The sequence below is a fragment of the Prionailurus bengalensis genome, chromosome D3 (assembly GCF_016509475.1).
Source record: "Prionailurus bengalensis isolate Pbe53 chromosome D3, Fcat_Pben_1.1_paternal_pri, whole genome shotgun sequence".
Lineage (NCBI taxonomy): Eukaryota > Metazoa > Chordata > Mammalia > Carnivora > Felidae > Prionailurus > Prionailurus bengalensis.
The window spans coordinates 82,948,381-82,976,197 of record NC_057356.1 but is presented as its reverse complement, the minus strand read 5'-3'; the positions used below and the strand labels follow the sequence as shown (position 1 = coordinate 82,976,197).

The 27,817-nt window shown below is 38.1% G+C and overlaps 1 protein-coding gene across 4 annotated transcripts in view; it reads right to left on the bottom strand.

Moving 5' to 3' along the window:
* The window catches only part of CDH7 (cadherin 7), a 123,986-nt gene that overhangs the window by 49,287 nt on the left and 46,882 nt on the right, over positions 1–27,817 (bottom strand). For all 4 annotated transcript variants that reach the window (XM_043559060.1, XM_043559057.1, XM_043559056.1 and 1 more), the window contains 4 exons: positions 18,465–18,759; positions 14,564–14,683; positions 7,139–7,306; positions 4,393–4,580 (listed from right to left, as the gene is read on the bottom strand). In XM_043559060.1, coding sequence (XP_043414995.1) covers positions 4,393–4,580; positions 7,139–7,306; positions 14,564–14,683; positions 18,465–18,759 — 771 coding nt within the window. The remainder of the gene's footprint in view (positions 1–4,392; positions 4,581–7,138; positions 7,307–14,563; positions 14,684–18,464; positions 18,760–27,817) is intronic.

Sequence of the window (27,817 nt, the reverse complement as noted above, 5' to 3'; positions counted from 1 at the left end):
TTGATCAAGACTACCATGCGTTGACATGTACATTACTATCAACTTCCTTCAGAGACTGTCAATTTCTTACTTCCTTTTTAAGACCTTAAAGTCATCTCTACTCTTGGCTATTCACACACAGGTAAGTTTATACGTTGATAAGCAGAGAGCCTATACATATGCACACATGAGCATAATGATTAAAATGACAGAAGGATCTACTTAAATATATACAGTAACAATGGGTTGAATTAATTGGAAAATATAATCTGAAATTCAGAAGTCAACTAGAGTTACTGTATTAACCTTATGACAGTCGGCCTTTAATTCCAAATTTGTGCCTTTCACAGTCAAATAAGGGAAACATCTTTGTTCCATTTTGAGGAACGTGCCTCCACAGCGGGATTAATTGAATTGGATCCTTGAAAGAAAAATGTAATAATAAGAAAAAAGAAGAATTGTGAATGTTGTCAGTTTCCTCCACTATACATCAACAAACAGCCTTGTATGAAATACTGAAATACAAACTTGACTCTGGGGATTAGCCCCTCATCACTTCAAGTGGTCGACAAAGGACACATTTCAATAACAAGATGGTAAACCCGGGAGCTCAGAAATCCTTGCGGCCGAGTTGAAGGTTCGAAGGAAACTGCGTATTTGAACTCTTTCTCCCCAGCAGTGGATGGGTGCGGGCCACCTTATGGATCCTTCTACAGTAATGCTTTATTATTTTGTGGCTTTGGCGTCATTCTGAATTTCTTAAGGTATGAATATAAGGAGATTATGAAGATAGCACAGAATCGGCCAGAAGAAGCTTCAATATGCTGTTTGACAGTGACCACGTGACCCACCAAACACCATCTGTTGGCCGGAGAGGAATGTGTACTTGTCCTTCACAGGAAATGCGTCTCGAACACACATCCTTTTCTACTGCACTGTGACTCTATGGGAATGAATTTTAGAAAAGCAAAACTGCGTCGTTAACCCCTGCTGAGATCTTGCATTGCAAACTGAAGTACGTTAGAGACAGGACTGACATATCTCAAAGGAAAAGTAGAAAGCTAAAGGACACCCCCTGTAAATTAGGATATGAGACTGCAAGCAGAAGAACTTCTAAGTGGGGAAAAAAAAAAAACCAACAGTGTTCGCTCACATGGAGGAATATTTATGTTGACACTTTGTGAATTTTGAAGCCCTGTAGAACTGCTCGCCAAGGTTATCATTAAATCATTCATAGATGGCCAAAGAACCAGCTTGTACGGCACTTTAACTGTGAATCACTGTATTTTTGTCATAATTTTTAAACAACACTTAAACTATGTAATCATGTTTATTCCAAATGTATAGAGTGAATATTTAAGTTGCGGAAAACTAATTCTGTGGCAATACCTACAAAAACCTTCAGCCTTGTGGATTCTGCCTATTTGGTCCTATTTATAAACATTTTTTATACAAGACAGGGGGCAATAATAGCGTAACTTAAAGTAATCTTCCACAGTTCTGTACATATTTCTCTTTTACTAATGTATCTTCTTTAAAAAGAAGTTACAGGGGCGCCTGGGTGGTGCAGTCAGTTAAGCGTCCGACTTCAGCCAGGTCACGATCTCACGGTCCGTGAGTTCGAGCCCCGCATCGGGCTCTGGGCTGATGGCTCAGAGCCTGGAGCCTGTTTCCGATTCTGTGTCTCCCTATCTCTCTGCCCCTCCCCCGTTCATGCTCTGTCTCTCTCTGTCCCAGAAATAAATAAACGTTGAAAAAAAAAATTAAAAAAAAAAGAAGTTACAGTTTTCCTATTCTTCCCTCTCTGCTCTTAAGTTCACTCTGTGCAAAGTGTAACATATGTAAATGTCTCAAAATAGGACAACAATTTTCTCAAACTGGAATAAATCGCATTATAATCATGACAGTGCATTGTTTATGAAAAAACAAATAACTGAAGTTTTACTATACTACAGAGTCGAGAGAAAACAAGTTCAGGTGATTATGAAGCACGGTTCACAGGTACAAAATAACCTAATTCCAAGAGAAATGACTATCTGAATGGAGACAATGGGACTCGGTTGTCCAAATGCGAAATAATCTTTAGAGGTGTTCACAATCATCGGAATAAATACATACATCAAATCCTAGCAGCACCTGGTTGTAGATGTTTTCCTCTAGTTAGGAGAGACTAAAAAACCTATCACAAAAAGGGTCATTTTTATGGATTCCCCATAGCATTCTACTGTTTTTCTAAATGAAAATTTTAAAACAGTCTAAGAACAACGGAAGAATGCTTCCTTTGTCTTCTTTCAGAATTTCCCGGTTTTAGTAAGAATGCTCTCGTGACTCAGTTTCAAAAATCCATTCTGGATTTCACAGATGATTTCACTACTCTCTAGTACAGAAAGAATACTGAATTTATGGGACTCATACAGGTTTTTGCTCACTGTACTCCCTGTGAGGAACTTCTGGAAGCATTTTACCTGGAATGAAATACAGACACTAATTTCACTGAAATTGACTACTGTAGCTCTTACATTGAAAGCTCTTGTTAATTCTAAAAATCCTTCAATGAATTCTTTGGAATTTCTAAATATATAACCTCCTTAATGATTATTTTACTGCCTCCTATCACTTTGTCACATCACTCTCTCCTATCTCCTTAGTATAAGGGAGATTGTTTTCAATCTAGTTGGACTAATAAAGTGGTTTTGAATTTTGAACAGCAATTTAAACAAAAGATGGATTTGAGAAGCTAGAAACAGGTTGTGAGCTCGGGAGCTTTTAAAATAGTTTCGGAGTGAGTAATGATAACCAACCTTAGGATAGTGCTAAAGACAATAGAAAAATACAAATAAACCTACAGCCAAGAGCTAATATGGCTCAAAAACGAGAAAGAAGAGAAGTTAGAAATGACTTCAGAGCTTTAAATTTAAAAAAGAAAACAAAAAAGAGTATCCTATTTGACTGTGACCAGAATTAACAATTCTCTAAAACTTCAAAAAATATTAAGAAATTGGACATAATTTTATTACTGCCACAAATATCAAATATATATTTGTGTATATGTTTCTCAATGATTTATGCTCTCTTTATAATATATGAAATGCACGTGTTCAACAAAAATAACTTCAATATATATTAAAAATTTTTCAGTATGAACAGACTGATTTCAGATGAATATTTCAGCTGAATCTTTGAAATCTCTGAGCAGCACTGTACTTTACTGCATTTCTTTTATTTTAGACAACAAAACATTTTGCCAACAGTTGGCCTGTCCTAGTTATTAAAACTTTTTTACACAGATTGTCACCAGCTGAGCTAAAACAGCAGCTGTCCACTGGAAATAATTGCAGAAATGTTTTGCCCATTGGCCTGAAATCAAACATATGTTTTCCGGTAACAACTAAAATATAACTTTCTTTATTGACATGTGTTAATTATCCAGGAGTGTTAATTACAGAGTTATACACCTGGATTGTCAGACTGGCATAAAATTCCATTATTTGGGGGGTGGGATTTTCACGTTTTAATTTTCAGTACTTAGTTGAGACAATAAGACTATATTCTGTAATAATTCCTTTTTCCCTTTTTTTTTTTTTTAATTTAACAGTTGTCAAAGATCGTGTCTATACAGAGCAAAGGGAGTAAACAGCTCATTTTCTCCCATATCTAATCAGTGTTGGGAGCTAATTTAAATATACTATGACAAACAGTCTTTAGTTAGGATTATAATAATTTTCTATCTCCTCTGCACTTATACTTAAGGGATTATGATAGGCTTCACAACTTTTCATGCTCTGTTTGTATGAATTCTTTAAGTACTTCAATTAGCATAAACTTTAAAAAGGAAGAACTGATAATGTAGCAAGTCTTCAACACTTTGGTCGCTATTTCCAAGTTTGTACTTTTTTTCACAGAGATGGAGTGTTTGTCTAGTTTGCTCACGAAGACTTGTGGTTGATTTTAGGGTTTCATTCCTGGAATAGTCAACAAAGAAACATCTTCCCCTCTCCATTAGGACATTTGAAACAGTACATTTGTGGGGTGCCTGGGTGGCTCAGTTGGTTAAGCCTCTGACTTCAGCTCAGGTCATGATCTCATGGTTTGTGAGTTCAAACCTTGTGGCAGGCTTTGTGCTGACAGTTTGCAGTTAATGTGCCAGTGGGCCTTACGGTCACAGAACTACGATAAGTCTATCCTCTTACTTAGAGAACAGACTTGCAGGGCATGATTACGAATGCCATTTGCGATTCTCTATGATTCTGACACCTAAAAGTAAACGCATAGCTTTCTTCCTAAAGATAACATAACAATATTTCCATATGGCCATTCATTTTGTCTAATACATTCTTCCATCAAAGTAAACATGGTTCTTAGTATGCTCCGTGGCGTCACCCTCCCAGAAAATAAGAATAAAGAAAATATTACCTTCTGTATAGTAATGATTCCTTCCTGTGTATCTTTGTCAACAGAAATCTTGAAAATCCCTAATCCGTCACCATCCACGATTTTGTATTCCATTTCAGCATTAGCTCCTATATCTGCGTCAGCTGCTTTGATTCTGGCCACAACAGAGGCCACTGGCAATGATTCTGGGACATTATACTGGTAAGACCCTGTGAAATTCAAATCAAGAATTGAACACGCTTTATACAAAAGCTAACCAATAAAAACTATTTGGTTCTTTTGCATCATCTTTGCTTAATTTGTGTTCATAGTTCATAAAAAAGATGCTAAGGCAATATCAGATAAATGACGAGTTTCATAGAGACTCGAGAAATCTCATGGTGATGGTTAGATAATCACTATATAACAGCAGAAACAGTCTGAGGAAAGGTGTGAGAAGAATCTCGATTCCTGTTTTTCTAGTGGTGGGAAATACGCTTCTTTTAATAATGAAATATATTTAAAACAATTATGAAGAAGATTACTAGATAACCAGTGAATCGACATAATTAAAATATAATTACTGTAAATATTAAAAACAAAAGTTGTATAGCTTAGGCTTCCAATGGGCAAATACAGGTCTAAATAGTACCGATGAATTATTGTTAGAATTTACATCACAGTGTCTGTTACTATGAAAGTATCAGAAAACTGGGCCAGGGAGTTGATGAAAGACAATATTGGTCTTGTTTTAGCTCATAGATTTATCAGGAAGGATTATCTGTGTGGGTTTATGTAGAAGTGATTTGGAACACAACGGCACAAGAGCAGAGGCTGTATTATTCAAACAAAAGGAAAGAGAAGCAAAAACAGAGAAGCTTTTCAAACTTTCATTTGTAAAAATTCCTCTTCACCATTCTCAAAGTCAAAAAAAAAAAAAAGTTTGGGAAGCAGATGACCATGACCATGAACCATCCCTTTGAAACTAGAAAACTCCTCAGAAACAGTTTTCCCTGATCTTCTATTTTTTCCTGCTTTTTCCACCTATTCCATTCCCTTCTGGTTGTTAAACGCGGTGCATTTTCACTTTCTTATGAAAAGACTCTCTTCGAGAAGAACTGAAAATGTATCCATATGAAGGCACCACGTGTTCAGTTCAGAATTACTATTGTTGGCAATTTTCTAAATTTTGTGACAAGTTACTGATTAAAAAAAATAATAATAATGACAAGAGATGCTGATGACTTTCAAGTGATCTCTTTCACACATCCGTAAGAGACCTTAGTAAAATCCAGAAATTTCAAGTTTAGAATATTAGCTACAGGCAGTCTGGAAAATCTGAGCTTTCCCTCCTTGCCTTCCCTCACTTTAATGAGCAGGAGACTATCTAGAGTAAGCTAGAAAACCTGTACTGTGTCTTATCCAATCATGACAACTGGAATAACACAAATTCTAAGTATCAATTCTTATCACTGTAGGATTAAAGAAGAACAGTTAATTTGATTGTGAGCCCAATATAATTATATGATTGTTTTGTTTATTCTACAAAACCTTCCTCTCTTCTCCCATTATAAGGTATCAAAGGCACAATTAAGGGTAAGTTTATTTTTTTATGAATGCTGAATTTCGAGTAATTTCACTTTATTTTGTGTGGAGGCATTAAAACGTGTATTGTATAGGGGCGCCTGGGTGGCTCAGTCAGTTGAGCATTCGACTTCAGCTCAGGTCATGATCTCATGGTCCGTGGGTTTGAGCCCCGCATTGGGCTCTGTGCTGACAGCTTGGGGCCTGGAGCCTGCTTCTGATTCTGTGTCTCTCTCTCTCTGTCCCTCTCCCCCTCATGCTCTGTCTCTCTCTCAAAAATAAATAAATAAATAAATAAATAAACAAACAAACATTTAAAAAATTTAAAATGTCTGTTGTAAATAATATAAATATAAAAAATGTGTAAAATAAAAATGAAACATCCACAGATGGAATATTTGCTGGAAAATATAGCAACTTCATGTTTACAGAGAAAGCTTCCTTGTTTGAGTTTATTGGTTTCTGAGATCTGTAAGGGAGCTTAATTTCCCATTTCTGTAGAACAAACATTTTAGAGATATTGTAGTCTATACAATTTCCTGAATTTTCCTGAGCATTGTAAAGAAATACTGCACACACAAAAAAAAAAAAGAAAAAAAAAAAAACTAAAAGAGACTGAGATGAAATGCTTTTATATAATCAAGACATATCTACCTAGATTTTTTTTTCCTTTTCCTTGGCTGAGTCAAAAGCCACTTTGGTCATAGAAACTAAATTGAGGCCATATGGTTTTCTGGTTCTTTGAACTGACTTTTGAAACACTGAACGTTTGCACAAGAAAGAGGCGGTCGAATTGCTGTAGGAATGTTTAATGTGCATGAAGTGGTAAAAAAAAAAGTGTAGAGTAAAAAAAATAAATCAATACTGTCAGTGTACAGAATGTATGTATTTGAATGTTATTAATTAGCAACAATCTCATAATTACAGAATGTGTGCAAAGAAGATCTTAGAATGAACAGATGAATCTATAAACAAACTTAGTAACTGTCCGGTATTAAAAACGTGGAACCAAAGAAAAACCATAATATATTGAAGACAGAAGTAATACAAAGATAGGATTTCCACACTTCTGAATTAAAACCACGCCCCTGCAATAAGATAATTACTTGTTTGAAAAGCATTTGGAAAAATTCCCTTTGAGAGACATTTGTATAGACTGGCAAGGAAAATTAGGGGACTTGGAACATTTAACAAACCAGCTTACTTCGAGGAAAGCGAGGTGGGTTATCGTTGACATCAGTTAGGGTCACGGTGACTGACGTAGTTCCTGAGAGTCCTCCATTTTGACCAACCATATCCTTTGCCTGAATAACAAGCAAATACTGGTCTTTAGCCTCTCTATCCATGTTTGGAAGGGCGGTCTTGATGACTCCTGTAAAATTTCAAATCCCAGTAAAACGCATCATGAATCATTGCATTTATACTGGCGAAGAACACTGACAGAGGTAGCAAGTTGCTCTTGAGTTGTTGCCTTTTGTTGTTTTGCTTATTTTAAATAATCTTAACGCATATTAAAGACCAGGGGGTATAATAATTATACACAATATTACAAAACATAGAGAATGCTATAACATGGACAAGCAGGGCTTCTAGATACTGGAGAGAGAGAGAGATGATGTTTAGATTTTATGAAAATATGGTTCAGGAAATACCAACTTATAAATAAGTAACATGAAGTCCTTATCTACAATGATGGGCAGTTACCCATATAGGTACATGGTCACGAAACTCTCCTTTTCTTCTCTTTCACGCTCTCCAACAACTTCATTCACAGGTGACATGAAATCACCAAAAACCTTTCAGCTATGGTTCCTACCACCTCTCTTTGAGAAAAACAACTGAAATAGTCTACAAAGAAAAAAATGAGAATGATTTACGTTTATTAACAAAAACACCATTTCAACCTATGGCTATGTTTGTGGATGTGGTTATGATGCAGGATGATCTTATGCTATACTGAAAGATGTGACAAAGAACCAAAGATGAGAACAACTATGTTAATATAAATCAGCAACAGTGAAAACATTCATGTGTTTTGTTGTTATTTGCTTCTAATCAGTTGCATTGAATATTGATCACCCTTAAGGCTTCAGATGTATGAGAAATTGATCCCAGAGTTTCATGATGCCCAATGGAGAAACTTGACAGAATAATCATTGTTGCACTGAACTGGTTGTTTTATATTAATAACTATTTAATTATTGCATAGGTATGTTAGGCAATAATATTTAATTATGGGGTAGAATTTAGTTTAATCATGTATATGTAAATATATAAATTATATGTGTGTTATATACCTAACATACTTAGTACATGTACACAAAGGTGATATCAACAAAAAACCTATTTAAAAATGATCTATAGGGGCGCCTGGGTGGCGCAGTCGGTTAAGCGTCCGACTTCAGCCAGGTCACGATCTCACGGTCTGGGAGTTCGAGCCCCGCGTCAGGCTCTGGGCTGGTGGCTCAGAGCCTGGAGCCTGTTTCCGATTCTGTGTCTCCCTCTCTCTCTGCCCCTCCCCCGTTCATGCTCTGTCTCTCTCTGTCCCAATAATAAAATAAAAAACATTGAAAAAAATTAAAAAAAAATAAAAATGATCTATATAGACCTTGAAACTCGCAATATGAGGTCATCTTTAAGATTTCTTGCAATTTCATCGTTTCCAACAGACTGTCTTACTAATCCACGTAGGACCATAGCTTGAAAGATGTCTAATGTATTTTATTAAACAGAATCTACCTTTTAGGGGCAAGTCAGAATTTAAATCCTCACTGATTCAGACCTGACAAAGAGAAACTCTGGTACTCTGCACTTCTCATACCAAGTTGCTTGATGGAGGATGGTTCTTTGGAAATAAAATAACTGAAAACAGCTCTTTAAATTGGGATGGAGGTTCTTTCTTTCCTCATGGTTAGCACAAAAGGTTATATTCTCCAAATTTATAACTTTTTCAGGGCTGCCAATTTAAATAGTTTAAAGGCTGCTAATTCAACGTACACATGTAATAATGCCGTGTTACATTTTATATATAATATGTGTTATATTTCATATACAGTTTGTGTTATATTTTAGCACGAAGTATAAGCCTAGGGGACACTAAACTAGGCCTGCCCTATACTTTACGATATTCTACAGTATGGTAACTGTTCTAGGCATGGGAAACAGATGAGAAAAACTTTTCGATAGTATAGTTAAAAGTTAAGCAATTTGTTATCAGTTCCAAGATTCCAAGTTAAACAGCACTAAAACTATCTTAAGTAACCATACTTTTGTTTAGTCTGAGCACTAGATAGCAAATACACATCCCCCCCACACATACACACATCAACAGCACATCCGTATTTTAAGTGCTTAGATTACACTTCTTTGAGTTGGGCAGTTTTGTTTTGTTTTTAAACGTTAACCACTTTCTCTTATTGGGCACCTCTGCTACAAACACAGCAATACAAGGTCTCTTTAGGTAACTCCTTCACTGAAGTCTTTGGCTCTCTACATACTGCTTGTGTTTAATATATGACATATCCAAGAGACATGAAAATCGAAGGAACCAGTCATTTGGTTCAGTTGGTAAGTGTCTAACACATATTTTTCTTGGTGTCATCACGGTTCTATGAATATTATATATTTGTTCTTCAATACTTCTGTTAACCCCAATTCATAAAACAGTGAGCACTGATCTCAGTAATAATGAGCATAAATAATCTTTGTCTAAGAGTTCTGGGACTTAAACCTCTTCATTTTGTTTTCCTTTCTTATGTTTCTCATGTTAATCATCCTTTATTTATTTCTAACCTTTTTTTTTCTTCTAAATAAATTGAGGATTGGCCATCTTGAATACTGGAGCATTAAGTGTGTATCATTAGATGACAAAATATTAATGAGTTATGTTTAGAATCATTTCCCATTCTTTTTTTTAATTTCTACGCATCTCTTATTTTTCCTTCTAATATCAATAGGTACAAGTGAACTTTCGTCCTCGCACCTTTATTATGTTGTGGAGAGAGCCCTTAATATCTCAACTACTCAACAAGGAGAACACTGTATCCTTTCATGGTTTTGCTTGGTGGCATTATGTTTGTAAGGAAATACAGCACTATTAAGAAAGTCTGGTATTCAAAGTTACTCACTGATTTTTCACACCTCTAATTGTTTCTTTACATGTAATCCTATAAATAGCACTTTTCTAAAGCAAAAATCATCACAACGTTTGCAGAGTAATCCAGGTAGTAAAGGTAATTTCCAAATACCTCAAATATTAAGCATATTTTTGACAAGACTGGAATAATTGGGAGAGAAATGAATTTACATCAGGACATTCAAAATATATTTCCAGTTCGATGACTTTTGCTGGCTTTTTACTTTTAAGTAAAATTGTCTACATTTGGAAAAGAATTCTCATACATTGGAGTTGATTTGCACTTTGCTATATATTAGGGACACACACATACGGCAAATTGTTCACTCTGTAACTCTGAAGTCGTAAAGGCTAGTCTTTTCTAACCAGATCCCTGTAGCTCCGTGAGATTTTCATGGAAGACAACAATATTATTTAATTTCAATAATCAGTCATTTTAAGCCCCTTATGATGAGAATATATCCTGTAGCTCTTCAAAAGAGAGATGAGCTCAGATGTTAAGCTTCCTGAAATAATCAGTTTTCTATAGATGTATCGTCTGACCCAATCACCCAGAACTTTTCATTTGTTTATAATCCATGGTCACAAAAAGTACTGGGCATAGGAAACATAAATTTATCCTCATTACTGCTGAACATCTCTCTGGCTTTTGAGTCTGGGAATAAATTTTCAGATGATTCTCTGCCTACCAGCCACTGATGATTTTTGGTTTTTTTAAAGCATAGTCTTTTACCATGAAATCTTCTAAAGAATTTATATATGTCTTAAATGTAACAGATAAGAGCCGGTTCTGAAATCGACCCCAGTTTAGAGAACCAAACAATCATTGAAGCCAGGCGTCTGCACACTCAGGCCTCGGGCTGGTCTCAGTTGATTCGGCAACCACGTGACCCAGGTGACACGGGGCTGCGGGGCTTCATGTGGTGCGGATCTGGGACGCATTAGATGTACCTGCTGAATCTCTTCCTATTGGTTTACACTCTTTCCTAAATTGTGCCTCTAGGCCTTGTTTATATTAGGTTGGTCTATCGATAAGCGAAGCATGTGAAACAGAACCAAAAAAGCCAGAGAAGAGCCAATGATAGTAAACATGGAAGCTTCTGAAGCAGTAAACTTCAAATGAAGAGTCGCTGAGGAATGGACTCTTCCAACCTGTGAGAGGATGTCCTCAGCAAGCCCTGATGGGAGTGAGGGCCCTCCACACCTTGAGCCACACCACAGAATGGAACGCAGTCGAAGGCCATACTTGGGAGGCAGGCTTCATTATGACTAAATTACTTGCGTAAAATTACGACTTAACCAGTAGGCATGTCACATATGACGTGCGTATCATGCAGTTACACCTCTCACGTTTAAGAAGAAACTCCTAAATGACAAGTGGCGTTGCCCATTCAATCCACTTTCCAGGGCCAGCCTCGTTGGCCACGTGCCCTTTGCAGGCACACAGGTCCCATGCTTGGTTTCTTGCTCTGCTGATAACGTCTTGAAATCCTATTAATTTTAGAAGACGGCACCTGCTTTTCCATTTTGAACTGCAAATAATGTAGCCAGTCCTGCCCCATATCAAATAGGCAGAAACACGGGATCTATTTGCTTGCAGGTTACAGACTAGATGAACACCTGAGAATGACCACAAGCTTCTTAGAAGTTTGTCGCCATCATGGAGACAGGGGATGGGCATCTCTACAGTCCTTTTAATGCTGCCTTATCCTCCTCTTAGCGCCATTCCTTTAGCTTGTTAGAGCAAATTGTTAACGTTGGCTTTTGCAGCTACTTGCGTTCTTGTTTTATGGACGGAGAAATGAAGGTAGAAAATACAGTTACCCTCTGGTCACATGGGTTGTGAGTAGTGCGACAGGTGAAATATGTGACTGGAGGTTTTAGCCATGCTAGGTTCATGATGTGTGGTTAATAAACAGTAGTGGGTATTGTCAATATTAGAAAAGAGAAAACCAAAGTTCAACTTACAGAAATGTACCTAATAGTGATGCTCTGTGCCTTATTTTCACAAATACTGGAGGTAGCATATTTTCAAGTGTTTTTCCTATCAAACATTTTACTTTCTTCTCAAAAACTCTTCCATTTAAAGGTTTAGAAAAATCACATTATTTCTCACATAGATACAAATCAGACTGACACCGAATATGAAGACTAAGTTAAACTTCATTTACGGATCTCCATGCCCTTAAGGATTGAAAACTTTCCATTTCTGTCAAAAAAAAATACATTTGTGCAAATAATACACTATCCATACGAGAAATTAGCAGAGGATAAAAATTCCCAGAATCTGTCTGCACTAATGACTCTAGAAAGAGAAGTCCCAATGATTACCATAATTACAGTATGAAAAAGTCTAAACAAAATTAAACTAAATTCATCTCCTACTCTACACGATCCTTGAGATTCTGAAATTAAAATTAATTTGAAGTACTAATCATGTGATCCCACGACACAGACTATTGTCCACTTAATCAGAGGCCTTACCTCCACTGGACTTCAGAAAAAAAAACTATTCTCTTACCACAAACCTAAAATCACCGGCCAATCAAGGGTTCCCGCAAAATATTGAACCCTAGGGATGAGTGTCTGCTATTTTTGGACAGGTTATATAATGCAGAAGTGTATAATTTGTGAGCAAATTGTCAGAAACTTGTCAATGTCTTTGTAGGCTGTAAAGAGTAGATATATAAGGGAATGGGTGGGTGTGTGAATTTAGGCTTCTCAGATCTATCGTTAAATCTAAGCACATATTCCATAGTCACAGGATTCATATCACCAATCAAATACTTTTGTTTACTTCTCCATCAATACTTGCTTAATCGGAACTGTTTCTTCTCTATGAGACTGTCCAGGTGGCTTCAACACTCTACCACCATATTGGTATGAAGGATGCAACGCGGTCTCTGTAAAAATCCTAATGGTGAGCTAGGATCGGATTTTATTTTTCTGTTCCTGAAGACCTTACCCCTGTCGTTCTCAGAAGACACTTACACTATGGATCCTCCATAGTGATTTGAAAATGAATCAATATTACCATTGACAAATATGGAACACAGTAGGAGTAGCATTCAAATCAGCACCGAAGGTCACAGGTACTCTCCAATATTCCTAATCATAAGCTTGGCTGTTTGAAAATAATTTTCTTCATGATGAAGACAAAACAGTTACAACATGGACAAATTCTGGATTTCATGGTGGTGAGGAAAATCATCGGCTCAAACCACCCATCTCCACACCCCCCCCCCAACACACAGAGCCAGAAAAGCAGAACAGATAAACCATTATTTTCTATCCAAGATAACAGCTCTCCAAATTCTGGTCTTACTTAATGTAAACTATTCCAGCTCCAGAGCAAAACAGAACACCTAGCCAACCAACCACATATTCCACACAGTCAGGCTCTCAACTCATAAAAATATGTTTCTCTTCTAAAATTAAAAAAAAAAAAGAATCAACTTAATTTTTGATTGGGCACCTCATCATCCGAATTGCTACATTTAAACTAATTTCCCTGATAAGCCATACAGAGAAAGACAGATACCATATGTTTTCACTCTTATGTGGATCCTGAAAAACTTAACAGGAACCCATGGGGGAGGGGAAGGAAAAAAAAGAGGTTAGAGTGGAAAAGAGTCAAAGCATAAGAGACTCTTAAAAACTGAGAACAAACTGAAGGCTGATGGGGGGGTGGGGGGGGGAGGGCGGGTGATGGGTATTGAGGAAGGTGCCTGTTGGGACGAGCACTGGGTGTGGTATGGAAACCAATTTGACAATAAACTTCATATACTGACAAAAATAAAAACATAAACTAATTTCCCTGAGTAAACCAGACTCCAGACAGATAAACAGAACCGACTACCTACTCCACTACCTGGCAGGGAGATTTTTGCTTGAGATTTAAATTTAACTGCCTGCGATTCCTTTGTGAATGAGTTAGAGGAGGCAAGACAAAAATAACACGTGACATAAATAATCAAGATTTTCTTCTCTTGTCAGGAGACAGCAGCTGCAATACTTTTTAAATATATAATACTCTGTTTAATTCTGCTAGAAATTCTGATAAATGTAATAAAATATTCTTTAAAGATGTTAATGTCACTATAAATCATCGGCTGTTTCTTACCACAGGACACCCACTGAGAAAAGCCCAGTAATAACATAGCATCCGTTATCAGTACCAAGTATATTGCATAAAAACAACTAATGGGGCACCCAGGTGGCTCTGTTGGTTAAGCATCCGACTTCGGCTGGGGTCATGATCTCACAGTTTGTGAGTTTGAGCCCCACATCCAACCCTGTGCTGACAGTTCGGACCCTGGAGCCTGCTTCGGATTCTGTGTCTCCCTCTCTCTCTATCCCTCCCCCCCCACCTCTCAAAAATAAATCAAGATAAAAAATAAATAAAAGGGTTTTTTTAAAAAAAATCACTAATATTAATTCTATGCCAACAGATAAATGATGACGTTACACGAAGAGGCACATTTCACTTTTTACCTGTCTTTGGTTCCACTGAGAAGTATGGCTGTCCTTGCAGAATGCTGTAGACCACTCGGGCACTGTTGCCATATGTAGGATCATCAGCATCCGTTGCTGTCACTTGTACCACTGAGGTCCCTACATGCCAATCCAAAAAACCAATGAATTAAAAATTTCCAAATCCCACAACACAGAAGAACCCACACACTGCTGAAGATTCTCCATTAGATTTGTTTTGAATTCTTTTCTTTTTTTTTCCTTACTTCAAGGCAAATGAAAAATGGACATGTGGTTTGTAGATGACACACCCAAAACGATGATAAATGCTAATGAAGCCCTCAGAAATATTTAAGGGGTACAAAAATATGTTAGCAAAAAAGTAAGATTGATGATGCGCATTACGAGTATACTCAGAACTGGATGGGACTCAAATTTTCGGCCTCTCATCCATCAGGGGCAGGTAACAAGTTTTTATCAAAAGCAATCTCTCCAAGTCTCAGTTACTGTCCAGAAGGCAGTGTGACAAGTAACAGCATCTTGACACCCAAGTCGCTGAGGCGGTCTCACTGTTAGAGCCGAGGAGAGCCAGGCAGAAAAGGAAACTTCACTCACTGAATAAACAATTTCTGTTGGATACACTTAACTGGATATTAGGTGGCATCTCTTCAGCTTTAGTTTTCATTGTTTCCATGAATTGATTTAAAAACAAAAGCATTAAATCAAATGCAAACCACACGCCCCAAGAAGAAAATTCGTAGCACAGCAACTTTAAAAATTGCATCAGCAGGGGTGTGTGTGTGTGTGTGTGTGTGTGTGTGTGTGTGATAGAATGCTTTGCGGCTTCCTCATTTTACTATGTATTCACTTACTCCACATGGAAAGCACTTACTGCGATCTGTTCTTTTTATTTCCATTTGGAGTATAATCTTAAAACCGTCACTCACATTTACTTAGTTTATATATTTAAGCACATGCTGTTTTATCATTTCTGTCCTATTGATGACAATGGGGCAAATCTCTTTATGTATTCTTCTAAGTTCGTTTCAAATGTTTTGAAAATATTTTTTAATCTGAAATTTCATCTTGATATATTTCTAAATAGATTTCCCTCTCTAAGCCCTTTAAAAAAGTCATTGGTGTCCATTTTGTTACAAATCTATTGTCTTTTCCACACTATGATTTTCATGAACAATCCCATTTCCTTTCAAAAAAAAAAAAAAAAACAGGTGCATATTAAGAAGCTATGTATATGGCACTGTTGTTTAAATTCTGATTTTTTTTTAATTTGACAGACTTAGTTGATTGTGCCATGTGGATGCCTGGCAGGACCAAATAGTGAATGATGTATATTTAAAAATATTAAGAATTAAATTGAGATCATTTTAAAATGTTAGAACCAATGACCTTGATATTCTCTATTTTCTCTACGCTGTACCATCTTTACAGCAATATTTACTCTGGTAATATGCTTAAGTATTGATTTTCTAATTCTTTTGAAAGGGAAAGAGCCTAAACAAAACAAAACCGTTTTGGTAAATTTGGTTGTATATGACTTTTTTTTTCTAAAATGTTCACTAAGAAACTAACTTTATATATACATTTATACGTACGTATACGTATGTATTTATACGTATGTATTTATACGTACACCCAACACACATGCACACATACTTTTAAATAATTTTAATTGTCCATGCTTATCTATGCTCTTCTGGAGAAGATGAACTATCCTAAGGACTTACTAGCAGGTTTTCAATCTAAAATTAGCATCCGTTGAAAACCACACCCATGAATATTAAACAATGAATGCTTGTGTTGTATATGCCATATTACTTAATGGTTTTTATAAGTATTTGGTTAGAATTAAACACTTTGATAAACTACAACTCACTCTGGATCCACATAACATATTTAATGTAGATATCTACTGTTCTTAGCTTAAATTCCAATATTATTTTAGTGGTCCCAATTAATGTCAATTAAATCCAGAAGACACTAAAAATCATTTCCTAAAAGGTCCTGAACCTGTTGGAGTCAAATAGCTAAAATAACTTGCATGTGCGCATAATAATCATGCTGTTTGATATCAGAGTGGTACCACTGAAATCAAAACTACAGTGCATAATTTAGCCTCTAAAAGAAAAAAAGTTCACATTAATCCAGTTTGCGTGGCTACATTCTATGTAGCAAAGGAAAACCTTAGCAAGCCAACAAAGAAAGCCCAACATGTCAACGTGAAAATTATAGAGTTGAACCGAACTGCTTACACACACCTCAAAGCTTCCTGTTTTTCCAAACATTAGTGCTTTGGAGAGGACAATGTGCCTTCTCTTTTCTCTAAAACCTCCAAAATCTTGTTGTGGCTGCTGTTGTCCTAGTTGTCTGTGCGGTTAAGCAACAGCAAGAAGCACTCCGAAGACGTGGGCAGTACTGAGAAAGTATGAATATGCCTGTTTGGTTAAAGAAGTTCCTCCATGCAAGCTGACTATGGTGAGATCCTGCCGTCGTAGTTCAGAATATTTCCTGACCATGAACATGGTATTCCTCTGGCTCATTTTCAGTTTCTATTTCTCTAGCAGCTAGAGCAATGGTGCCCCAAATAATTTTCCCTTTCCATCTGCTAGACACAGAAATTTAGGGGCACTAAATTGTGATTCTCCTCAAGGGCACACATAATACACATCTTTTCCACTACCATGGTAGACATGTTGACTGAACGCTAGAATGAATAAAGTGGCCTTTATTTAATAAAACAAATCACAATGGGTAAAATTTTTACATGTTAAAATACAAGGCCAATTACTACTTTAAATGCATGTCTTATTTCAAAACTGAAAATGACAGGAAATAAATATCTAACTCAACTGGTCTATTTAAGCTCCCATCTTTTTTTTTTTTTGTATTGTTTTATGAGATCATCTAAAATTACATACCGGCTAAAAAATATTCCAAAGGTATCTGAATAAATAGTTTAAAGCTGAAATTATATTATCTGATGTAAGTAAAGTACATACCAATAGTACTTTACTTTCTATTTTTCCAGTAATGGGGCAATGTAAAAAGGCCTTCGAATAGAATAGACTTCATGACTCTCTTATATATCTCAAACAGAGTATCGCTTTACCATTATTATCTATTCAGCATAAATTTTCATACATTTAAGTTTCTGGAGAAATTACAAAAAAAAATTAGTGGTGGCATATGGAGGGGCATTTTTGAGTTCAAGCACACTCTACAAGCAAGTAGACCAGCTGACCTAAACGTTAGATGGCCTGCCTGATACCTCGGCCACAGAAGCATTCTCAGAAGAGTGAATCATTAATATTAATCAGGAGAAAGAAGAGATTATCGCAGGGCAAAGTCTGGAAGCATATTCTTTTTTAACTTCTTAGGTGTAATTTTAATCTTTTTTAAAGTTAAATATTACATTTGAAAGGAAAAGGCAAGGCTTGAATAATTTACTGAAGATTTTGAGATCTCTGTGTGAAAGGAAAAACTTGCCTAATTTTCCAAATAAAATAATGACTTTAATAATTAGATGTAGGCACTGGCTATTAACACATCTCAGTCTTCCCCCTCACCCTCCCTGGAAACTGCTATACCAATACTAATGTGATTTTTTTTTTCTGTACCTACAATGATTTGATTTTTCTTTCATTTTTCTCATGCTTATCTATTTTTGATAGAGACACAGAGCTTGAGTCGGGGAGGGGCAGAGAGAGAGGGAGACACAGAATCTGAAGCACGCTCCAGGCTCAGAGCTGTCAGCAAAGAGCCCAACATGGGGCTCGAACTCATGAACTGTGAGATCGTGACCTGAGTCGAAGTCAGACGCTTACCCGACTGAGCTGCCCAATGGTATGATTTTAATACAAACTCCCTAAGACCAGACACTGAAGACCAGCATGCCTTGACTTACCCACAGGCGACATTTCAGGAACTCCTGCAGTGTATGGGCCATCCAAGAACTTGGGCTCGTTGTCATTGATGTCCTGAATCTTGATGACAAACTCGGACTCGGGCTCCACGGGCTTGTTGGTGAGCCTGTCCAGCGCCTGGGCTCGCAGCGTATAGTAGGCCTGCTCCTCTCGGTCCAGCCTCTTGGTAGCATGGATATCCCCCGTGTTCTCATCAATAATGAAAATGGAACTTGCCCCTTCGCCTGACAAGATGTATTTGATGGAACCATCTCCTTTATCAACATCAGAGTGAAGCTGGTGAAAAATTCATGTGAGATGAGATTAACTTACAAGAGCGTCAGCGATATGGAGATAGGTAAAAATAATTCTTATGTCAGGCAGCAGTACATGAAATTTTATTGTTCTTGGAAAGATAAGCTGATGCTTATTGTGCACAGCAGAAAGGCTATTAGAATGCGTCAGCTTGCACTTGTGAGCAAGACAATTTCATTTCTTCCTGTAAACAGTCTCATTTCCAAAGGTATTTTTTTTTCCTAGAATTCCCAAAGTTAGGAACTTGTGGTGGTGTTAATTTTTATTTGATCTGTCCTTGCCAGTTTGGGCCATCTTCTTTGAACAGAGCATTCAGTAAACATGTATAATTGGTTGATTTGATCTTATTCCAAGCAAAGGGACTTGCTACAGAACACTTGTAAATTTCGATCTAATAAAATATGTAATCTGCTTAGAAATCCCCACATTCTTTAAGGGTTCCCTTCCCTCCCACCCCCTTTCATGATTAACAAGTATGGATGGATGTCCAGGCACTAAATCCGCCTCCAAATCCTGTTCTATATTTCAAAATGTGAAGCCGAAAAAAAAAAAATTACACTGCTCTCTGAAGTAGGAATGTTAAATCAGTATGTGCCTGAGACTTCAGCTCAAACCTTTCTTGAAATACCAAGAACTGCATTAGATTTGCATGATTAACCCCGGCATCAGCAGCACGGCCAGCACCTACTAATTTGCATTTCATATCCGGAACCGTCCCCACTGTATGTCAGAACATTATGTTGAACAGAAGAACCTTAGGAAACTCAGACATAATTACACATTTTCCTGAACTTCATAACCCGCAACACACAGGACCCAATCTGTCATCTCCACAATCTTTCATCCCCTAGAACCGCTATCATCTGGACTTCGATTAATATGAATGCAAACAGCCAATTTACCAAATAATGAGGCTTCTCACTGCCGCCCAGAACTGTGTTTGCACCCTCTCAAAAATGTAAGATGCGGGAAACTACTTAGGGAAGTGTGCCCGTGGTACGTTTCCTTACTGCCACGGTAGGTGCCGAAGGTATCGCTTTTTTGCACCACTGTCTCTGTAGGCGATTCTTCTATCTACCACTTGTGACAGCTGTGTTTATACTCTGCTTCAGAACACGTAAATAGCTGATTCACCTTTTAGTTTCTGTAATTTATTTCGGGACTCACTCATACAAAAAAATTAATTACTGGCGCAAGTTACAATTTAGCCCTGCTCAGTGCAGAATTATCTGGCGGGTCACTGTACCGCATGTGTACCCACCATATGGAAAGGCTGCATTCTTGAAATACGGGGGATTGCTTAATTTTCTGAAGTCATCCTCAGGGCTAATATTCCATCTCTCTCTCTCTCTCTCTCTCTCTCTCTCTCTCTCTCTCAGGAAAGCTGGGAATCACAGTAGTTTGAATTACGGAGTGCATCCTAGGGGTCGAGCCCTCTTCTTAATGTTCTCTACATGGGAACTCATTTCACGCTCACATTGAATGGATTCACTCTCCCTGGTAACGGATAAGGACACTGAGATCAAGAAAGGCTTAGTGGCTCGCCTGAGGTCACATGGTGATACTGCGACCAGGATTATGAAATCGTGGGGGGGCGGTTAGAGGGGGGCTGCTGGAAAGCTCAACCTCCACTTTAGGCAATAAGACCCTGCATCCAGAGAGGAGCTGCTGTCCCGTGCGGTGGACACATCAAAAGCTGCAGCCAAAGGACAAGTCAGAGAAAGAGGGGTGCATGCAACCTCCACCCTGATCACCCCCAAGTCTTAAAGAAGTTGAGCGCTTCTAGTGGTTTCCATCAACGCACTCTATAACTCGGCAGAAGGCTCCTTCCTTGGCCTTCTGGAGGAGCAAAACGCTCCACCACCCTCAGTAACACAGACCAAAAAACTGGAGTCCCGAGACAAGCGCTGATGATGGATGAAAACAGGTTGTTTTAAGCTGCTGACACCTCAATGACCCCCACAGCTCCACGCACTTCTCCCGGCTACTTTTTTATCCCCTCCTCACCGCATCCCTGCCTCCAAGGATTAGAAGAGTCTATACGCTCCCACTGACCTTGGTGTGAAACAACAGAGAATGATCCAATGACCACAGAGACCCTCAAGGGGATAGACAGGTCGTGTCTTTAATCAAAGGCTTGCCATGTCTCTAACTCTCATTAGGGACTACCATGTATAGAAGAACCAGCCCTTACGATTCATTTAACTGATTCCTGTCAACTAGTTGCTGTTTCCATGGCATGGGGGTACGATGCTCCTGTGGTATCCAGGTAAGGGAGAGAAGGCACATTCCTTTTCAATACATAACACACATTAAATCCTGAGCTCATGGTCAACCGACAGCGTTAAGAACTTAAAGGAAAAAATGATTCATATCGCTGGTTTCTCTAATCATTAGAGGATCAGATGTCTACACCCCTGCCCCGCCCACAATTATTACCACCATCACACACACACACACACACACACACACACACCCCTCTCTCTGGAGCATCACTAGGCTTGTAATCACTGCCAGAATTCACAAGCAGAAAATTGCTTCGGGTGTCCTTGCAAGGTTCGTGTAAGCATCTGTAGTTACAAGTGGATGACCAACTTTGAAATGTTAAGACGGCTACCCGATTATCAGATGCATTCAGACATTTACTCTGTGAAACACTGTGCGCTAATACTAATCTTAAGAGGTGGACTGAAACCCACGCTATTAGGGAAAAACTACTATTCTCCTCTACTACGAAGACAAAAAACAAACAAAAACAAAGAAACCACACAAAACCTCAGCAAAGAAAAACTTGTAAGTGCAGAATGACTTAATGGCATGCTTAGGTAAAAAAAAAATCTGTGTCAACGCACATGCGCGCGTGCACACACACACAGGTACACGTGATCTTTGTGAATGACTATTACAGACTAAAGCACTATTCTCCATAGCAAAAACCTCTGTGCAGAAAAATAGATAAGCATTCCATGGTCCCACCATATGGCAATGGAATTAACAATAAATGAAAACCACGCTCAAAAACAAATATTTGTCCTCATATTTTGGGCAGAGTAGAACTTCACAATGTTATGTCTATTTCATTTGCAAACACCCTTGTAAACATGATCTTGTGATTCATCTAAACAATAACAACAACACCTTGATTCATTAATCACCACACAAAGCTCACCTTTAGTGCATGGATTCCTAAATCCCTTTAAAAATATTTGTTGTGACTCCAAAGTAGATGTTTACATTAATTTTTTTTTCCAAATAAACACAGTGAGGAGCACACACCCCTTGGCTGGGTCTACATCATGGTAAGGCAAAAGAATCAGTAGAGAAAGAGGTACAATCATTATGGGTTTTCTCTATGTCATTATGTCAGCACTGTGCATGGTAACAATGTGAGAACATATCACACCGTACTGGATCCTTCATAAGCCATACATGCCGGAAAATCAAAGCACCCACGACATGCACCCTAAAATGTAATAGATTTAATAATCCATTATGGTTCCATCATTCCCTTGACAGAACACCTACCCACTACCTCCAATAGAGCAACTCTTTCTTCTCAGTCTTCAGAACAATAATCTTAAGTTGGAATCTTAAACTCTTTCACTAGTTACAAAACTCTGCAGTTACTCTCCATTTTCTGTGTGTCAGAAATTATCTCCCTAAAATTCATATTGAATTGTATCACACCCCTCATCAAATACTTTTAGTGGCTCTCCATGGTCTAGGGATTTACCCCAAACTCTAAGCATGGGGCTCCATGTAGCCATATGCTATCTCTTTAGTCTCTCTTTTGCATCACATCTCAGAAGGCACTCCATGTTTCAGGTATGTCGGACGAGGACCACACCGGCTATGCAGAGCAGGCAGCACGATCCTTTTCAACACAAATCCTTCAGCATCTTGCCTCCAACTGACCTCCATCAACTGACCTACAATTCAGCTTAATGCAAAATCCCCTTTACTGAAGTCTTAAAAGTCTTCCTATCTTTTCCCCATGGCCTGCCGTTTGCATTTCTGTGGCAGAATGCATTTAATTCTGCTTTATATTGAAAATCTGGTGTAGTTGTTCTCATATCCAACCTTTGATTTATAAACTCCTTAAGAGCCAGGTGCTTTTTAAATACCAAATCCACATTCTCAATAAACAGTTCATTGTATTAAATGGAGTCAATTCATAATCCACTTTGTAAAAGAGTAGTGCTTGTTTTTCCTCAATTTCTATCCTTTTAAGTTTTAATAGCATTAGGCAAAAAGAAAAACTAAACAAAAACATCCTGTGTCTCTGGACTGTTCTCCCTAATCCTCTGAACTGCCTAGATTGAGCTCAGATACCTCATCTTGTATGCCCATGGTAACATTTGGCACATTATTTTGTACTTGCAAATTTACACATTTGTGTTCCCCAGGAGACAGAACCCTGTAGGGCCAGACACACTTTCTTATTCCTGTTTCCCAAGTCTTACACAGTGGTACATACACACACGCACACACACACATACACACACACACACACACACAAACACATACGTGCTGGTAGAGGGTTTTACAGACCTTTGGATCCCTTTGGATGGAAGAATCTTAATGTCCTTAACCTTCATATACACCATTTCGTTTTTAATTTAAGATTATAAAGACCAAAACTAAAAATAGATCAATGCACTGCAGTTTTGACAAATTTCTTGTAACTATTTAATCAAAGAGGGCCTGATACGAGCTATCTGGTTGTAGAACTGTCAACCTATCTGCTTAAAGAAGAATCTTAATATGGTGCATAAATCTCAATTCAGCAAAGGCGAAGGGAAAAAAAATCAATATGTTGATCAACTTTTCCTCCCTCTATGAACAGCTTAAATTCTGCTTGTTTTTTGATCATACTAATGATCTTGCCTTTTAGTCACCTCCTTTGCAAAATGGAAGCAAAAAACACCCGCACTTGGACTTCACTGAACAATTGTGACAACTATTGGAGAGGCTAGAGTAGAACACATATAGAAGTAGAACTATTGGAGAGGTTCTAGTATCAGGACTGTGCTTTGTAAGGTAACAGACAAAATTTTCACATGAAAAAAAAATTGTACATCTAGACAGAAGATGAAACTATTTGGAAAAGAGATCGTGTTTATCATGAAAGCTTTGACACTAAAATATAAAACTGAAGTCAACAAATGTCTCTGTGATCCTCACTGACCTATGTGTGATGAGGATGGAAATAATTATAGTTGATAGTCAATGTTCCTTGTAACAAACATTTGAATAAGTGCAAAATGTATTATTACAACAATATAAAAGTTCATACTACACCTGTATACAAAAATAGAGCAATGATGGAGGAGAAGCAAGTTGATCGCAATCTGTGGATGATTTATATTGAATATTAGTAAAGGATTTCTAAGGTGAACTTCCCAGCATTGGTTTACTGATGATAGATTCCTAGATTTTTTTTTTTATTTAAATTTTTTTTTTCAACGTTTATTTATTTTTGGGACAGAGAGAGACAGAGCATGAACGGGGGAGGGGCAGAGAGAGAGGGAGACACAGAATCGGAAACAGGCTCCAGGCTCCGAGCCATCAGCCCAGAGCCTGACGCGGGGCTCGAACTCCCGGACCGCGGGATCGTGACCTGGCTGAAGTCGGACGCTTAACCGACTGCGCCACCCAGGCGCCCCCTAGATTTTTTTTTAAGTTTAAAAATACATTACATATTGATAGGACTCACATGATTCACTAAACTTTTCAAGGTTGAAGTCGTAAGTATAGAGGACAGATTTAAACAATGACCGGTGGAAATAAAGCCTCTTGAATATACATATTCCATGCGAGTTTTCTTTTCTCGTTATGCTTTTTAATAGATATTTTCCACATGTCACTGGATACCGTGTAATTACCAAGTTGTTGAAGAAATATTATAAATGAAAACAAGTGTATGAGCCATTTCTTTCTGGTTGAAGTATTTCCAATTTATACGTATCGTTGTGGTCCAGGGTAACGGAACACAATTTACTTGTGAAGCATCTTTTGATGAAGATGCACGGTTTATAAAGTAAAGGTATTAATTACAGCACATCGAGTAATAGAGGAAAGGGACACAATCCAGGAAGTGCTTAGCGAAGGTTAAAATTGTCACACACACACAAAAAAAATCTTTTTTTTTTTTTTAGCCAACAATAAGTAAAAAGGAAGACCTATTCAGATTTTTTTTTTCCCCCTTGGAAAAAGTCCACACTAATTCAGTGGCAATGAACATTCCTAGGGTCTTAGTTCACTTACTTAGTAGCTGAAAGGGACAACTGTTAGGTGTCCATTGCAAAGGAGCCAGAAGTATGGCCACTGAATCTCCACTCTGCCCCTTACGTGATCCCTTGATCACTCCCAAATCACAGTTTATTCATCTGTTATAGACCAGCATCCATAAAGGTACAGTTGGCCTTGCACGTTGAAATGAGGATAAAATGAAGTAATGCACTTGGAAGTATTCTGTAAAATGTAACTTTCTCTCCCTATCTGCAAATCCACACAGAACAGGTACAATAGAACTAACTGCATCCCCTAAGGCGGCGGGGGAAGGGGGGGCAGAATCTTCCTTTTCTTTGCAAAGGTTCTACATTTACGCCTAGGGCGTGGTTACTGAGAACTTCACATTAAGGGCTGCATCTTTTTCATCAGGGACCCAACGATAACTCAGAAAAGTGTTTTCTATCCCACACAGCTACATGCGCCTCCCTAAAGAGACCTCCACAGCGTTCATCTCATCCTCTCTCTGATTGCTGTCTCCAGGCCACATCCAGAACTTTCAAACAACTTAGGAAATCTGCCTTGAGTCAAATTGTTACTGATCAAAACTCCTCCTGATCAAAACGGCTCCTCGTCCAATGTAATTGTGAGCACATCATGTTCTTTGCTTCGGGGCTCCCCCGTAGTACTTTACTCACTGAGTTCTAAACTCCAAGTAGTCAACCAGAAGCAGATAAAAAGCAAACCCCTGGAAACGTTAAGCTTTTTGCTCAAGAGGATAATTTTCAATCTTGCTTTCTAAATGGGGCTGGTTGAGCAGAAAATGTCACAGGAAGCTAAAGCAGTGCTACTCCACCCAGGGTCCAAGGACTGGGTGCCATCTGTCCAAGTCGAGGCAAGTACAGAAAATGAGTAGAAGAGCTTAGCAATTTCCAGGGTTGTTTTACAGAGCAGTCTAATGTCTGCTGAGCCCAACAGTAATGGAAAAATGAGGGCTGAGTTTTATATCTAAATAATTCATTTTTAATACAGTTACAAAATTATTAGGGGGTTACAATAGAGCATGTTCTGTGTTCTTCAAAAAACACTAAGCTTGCAAAAAAAAAAAAAAAAAACACTAAGCTTGCAAATAACAAAAACTTGGCCCTTCCCTCCGGATCAGTTGAGAAGCACCGGGTCAGTGGATAACACCTATGTGAAAGCTCTTTTGAATGCTTCTAGGCAATAAACCATCAGTCCAAAACTCCCTTCCTGTCCTCACATGAGCAAAACCCGAGGATGCTAGCCCCCAGGGAGGGACAGGGCAATTGCCGGAGGCCAGCCTGAAGACTTGCACAGATGTTTTGCACATGGCATCTTGGAGAAGACATTCGTGTACAAGCTGCGGCGGGCAACGGCACGTGTTTGCCAAGTATTTCCTGAAGTCCTCTGAGGGGTATTGCCTTGTGCCTTCAAAAGTATGAAAACAATAACAGTTAATAGAAATATAATTCTGGAGTCTCCATTTGGGGAAGAAAGCTTTGACACTCGTGTAATCTAAAAAGAGAATACTCCACACTATCGTATCAACTCTGACACAAGCATAGTATAGGTCCAATGTGACCTGATGGAGGCCAGTATGTGGAGAAAGATCCAGAGAAACAGAATTTCAGAGATAACATGAGCATAGGAGGGTGAACAGAGGAAAGGAGCTAGTCCAAGAAGAGAACAGCCAGTAAGTAGTAGTCATTCAACATACACTTATTAGTAAGACCTTAGTAAGGAGGCCCGATGGTTAAACTTTATACCCACAGTAAGAATGTACATTACTTGTAATTTGTGATACCTATTTGGTACACTTGTTTTCAAATATTCTGAGTATTTAATGTTCGTCTAGTGACTCTTTTCTGGCATCTTTATAAAGTCACAAGTATCCCTTTAGCTGTTATTAAAAGCACCGCCTACCGCGTGAGAAGTAGCATTTCAGCTGTTACGCACGAACTAAAGGGATACAATCGACATGGTCCTCGTGCCTAAGCTGAATTGTCCTGGAAAAACAGAGACCAAATCCAGTCTGTTTCTGTCTTCCTCTACAAACTCCACCTATATTAAACATGTATTACAAATGAGTCCCGGGTATCTCCTATGGGCCAGGTGTGTGCGTGTGTCTGAATGAAGACAAGAGGCACAGGGGAGCCTAGAGTGTAGAGCCAACAGTGGCCTGTTTTCATGAGCTCACAGAGAGAAAGGCTGTCAATGCAGCAGGCATGGGACCAGGTCGAACAAACAATCGCATTTCTGCATTGAAAAAGCACCCACAGAATGCCAAGAAATCACGTGGCAGGAAAATCAAACGGAGTTCAGAGGTTCAGGGAAGTGTTCTTTAAAGAAATGATATTTAAGTTGAGACAAGATGACGACTACTAAGAAATAGTCTGACGATGAAGGGCAGAGCTTGATTTCCAGAAAGGCACTTGACTAATGATGGAATAAATTTCTTTTTAGGAATAGTCACACAGTAATACACAGGATCCATTAATTTATAATAGAGGATAGTTTTGGCATGTGATACGCGGAAAGAGTCTTTATAGGGTAAATATATTACAACCAATATCCTGTAAACATCTGGTTAAATAACTGTTTTTAAAAGGCTACAGAATGTTCACTGATCTTAACCTACCGTTTGGATGCTGAAGTTATTATTTATTGAAGTTCAGTATGTAGCTTTCCTGCATCGGCATTACCTGAGATGTTGGTTTAAAATGCGAATTTCTGGGCTCCTTATTAATCTATGGAATCAGAATGTCTTTGACTTGAAACCACTGAAAAT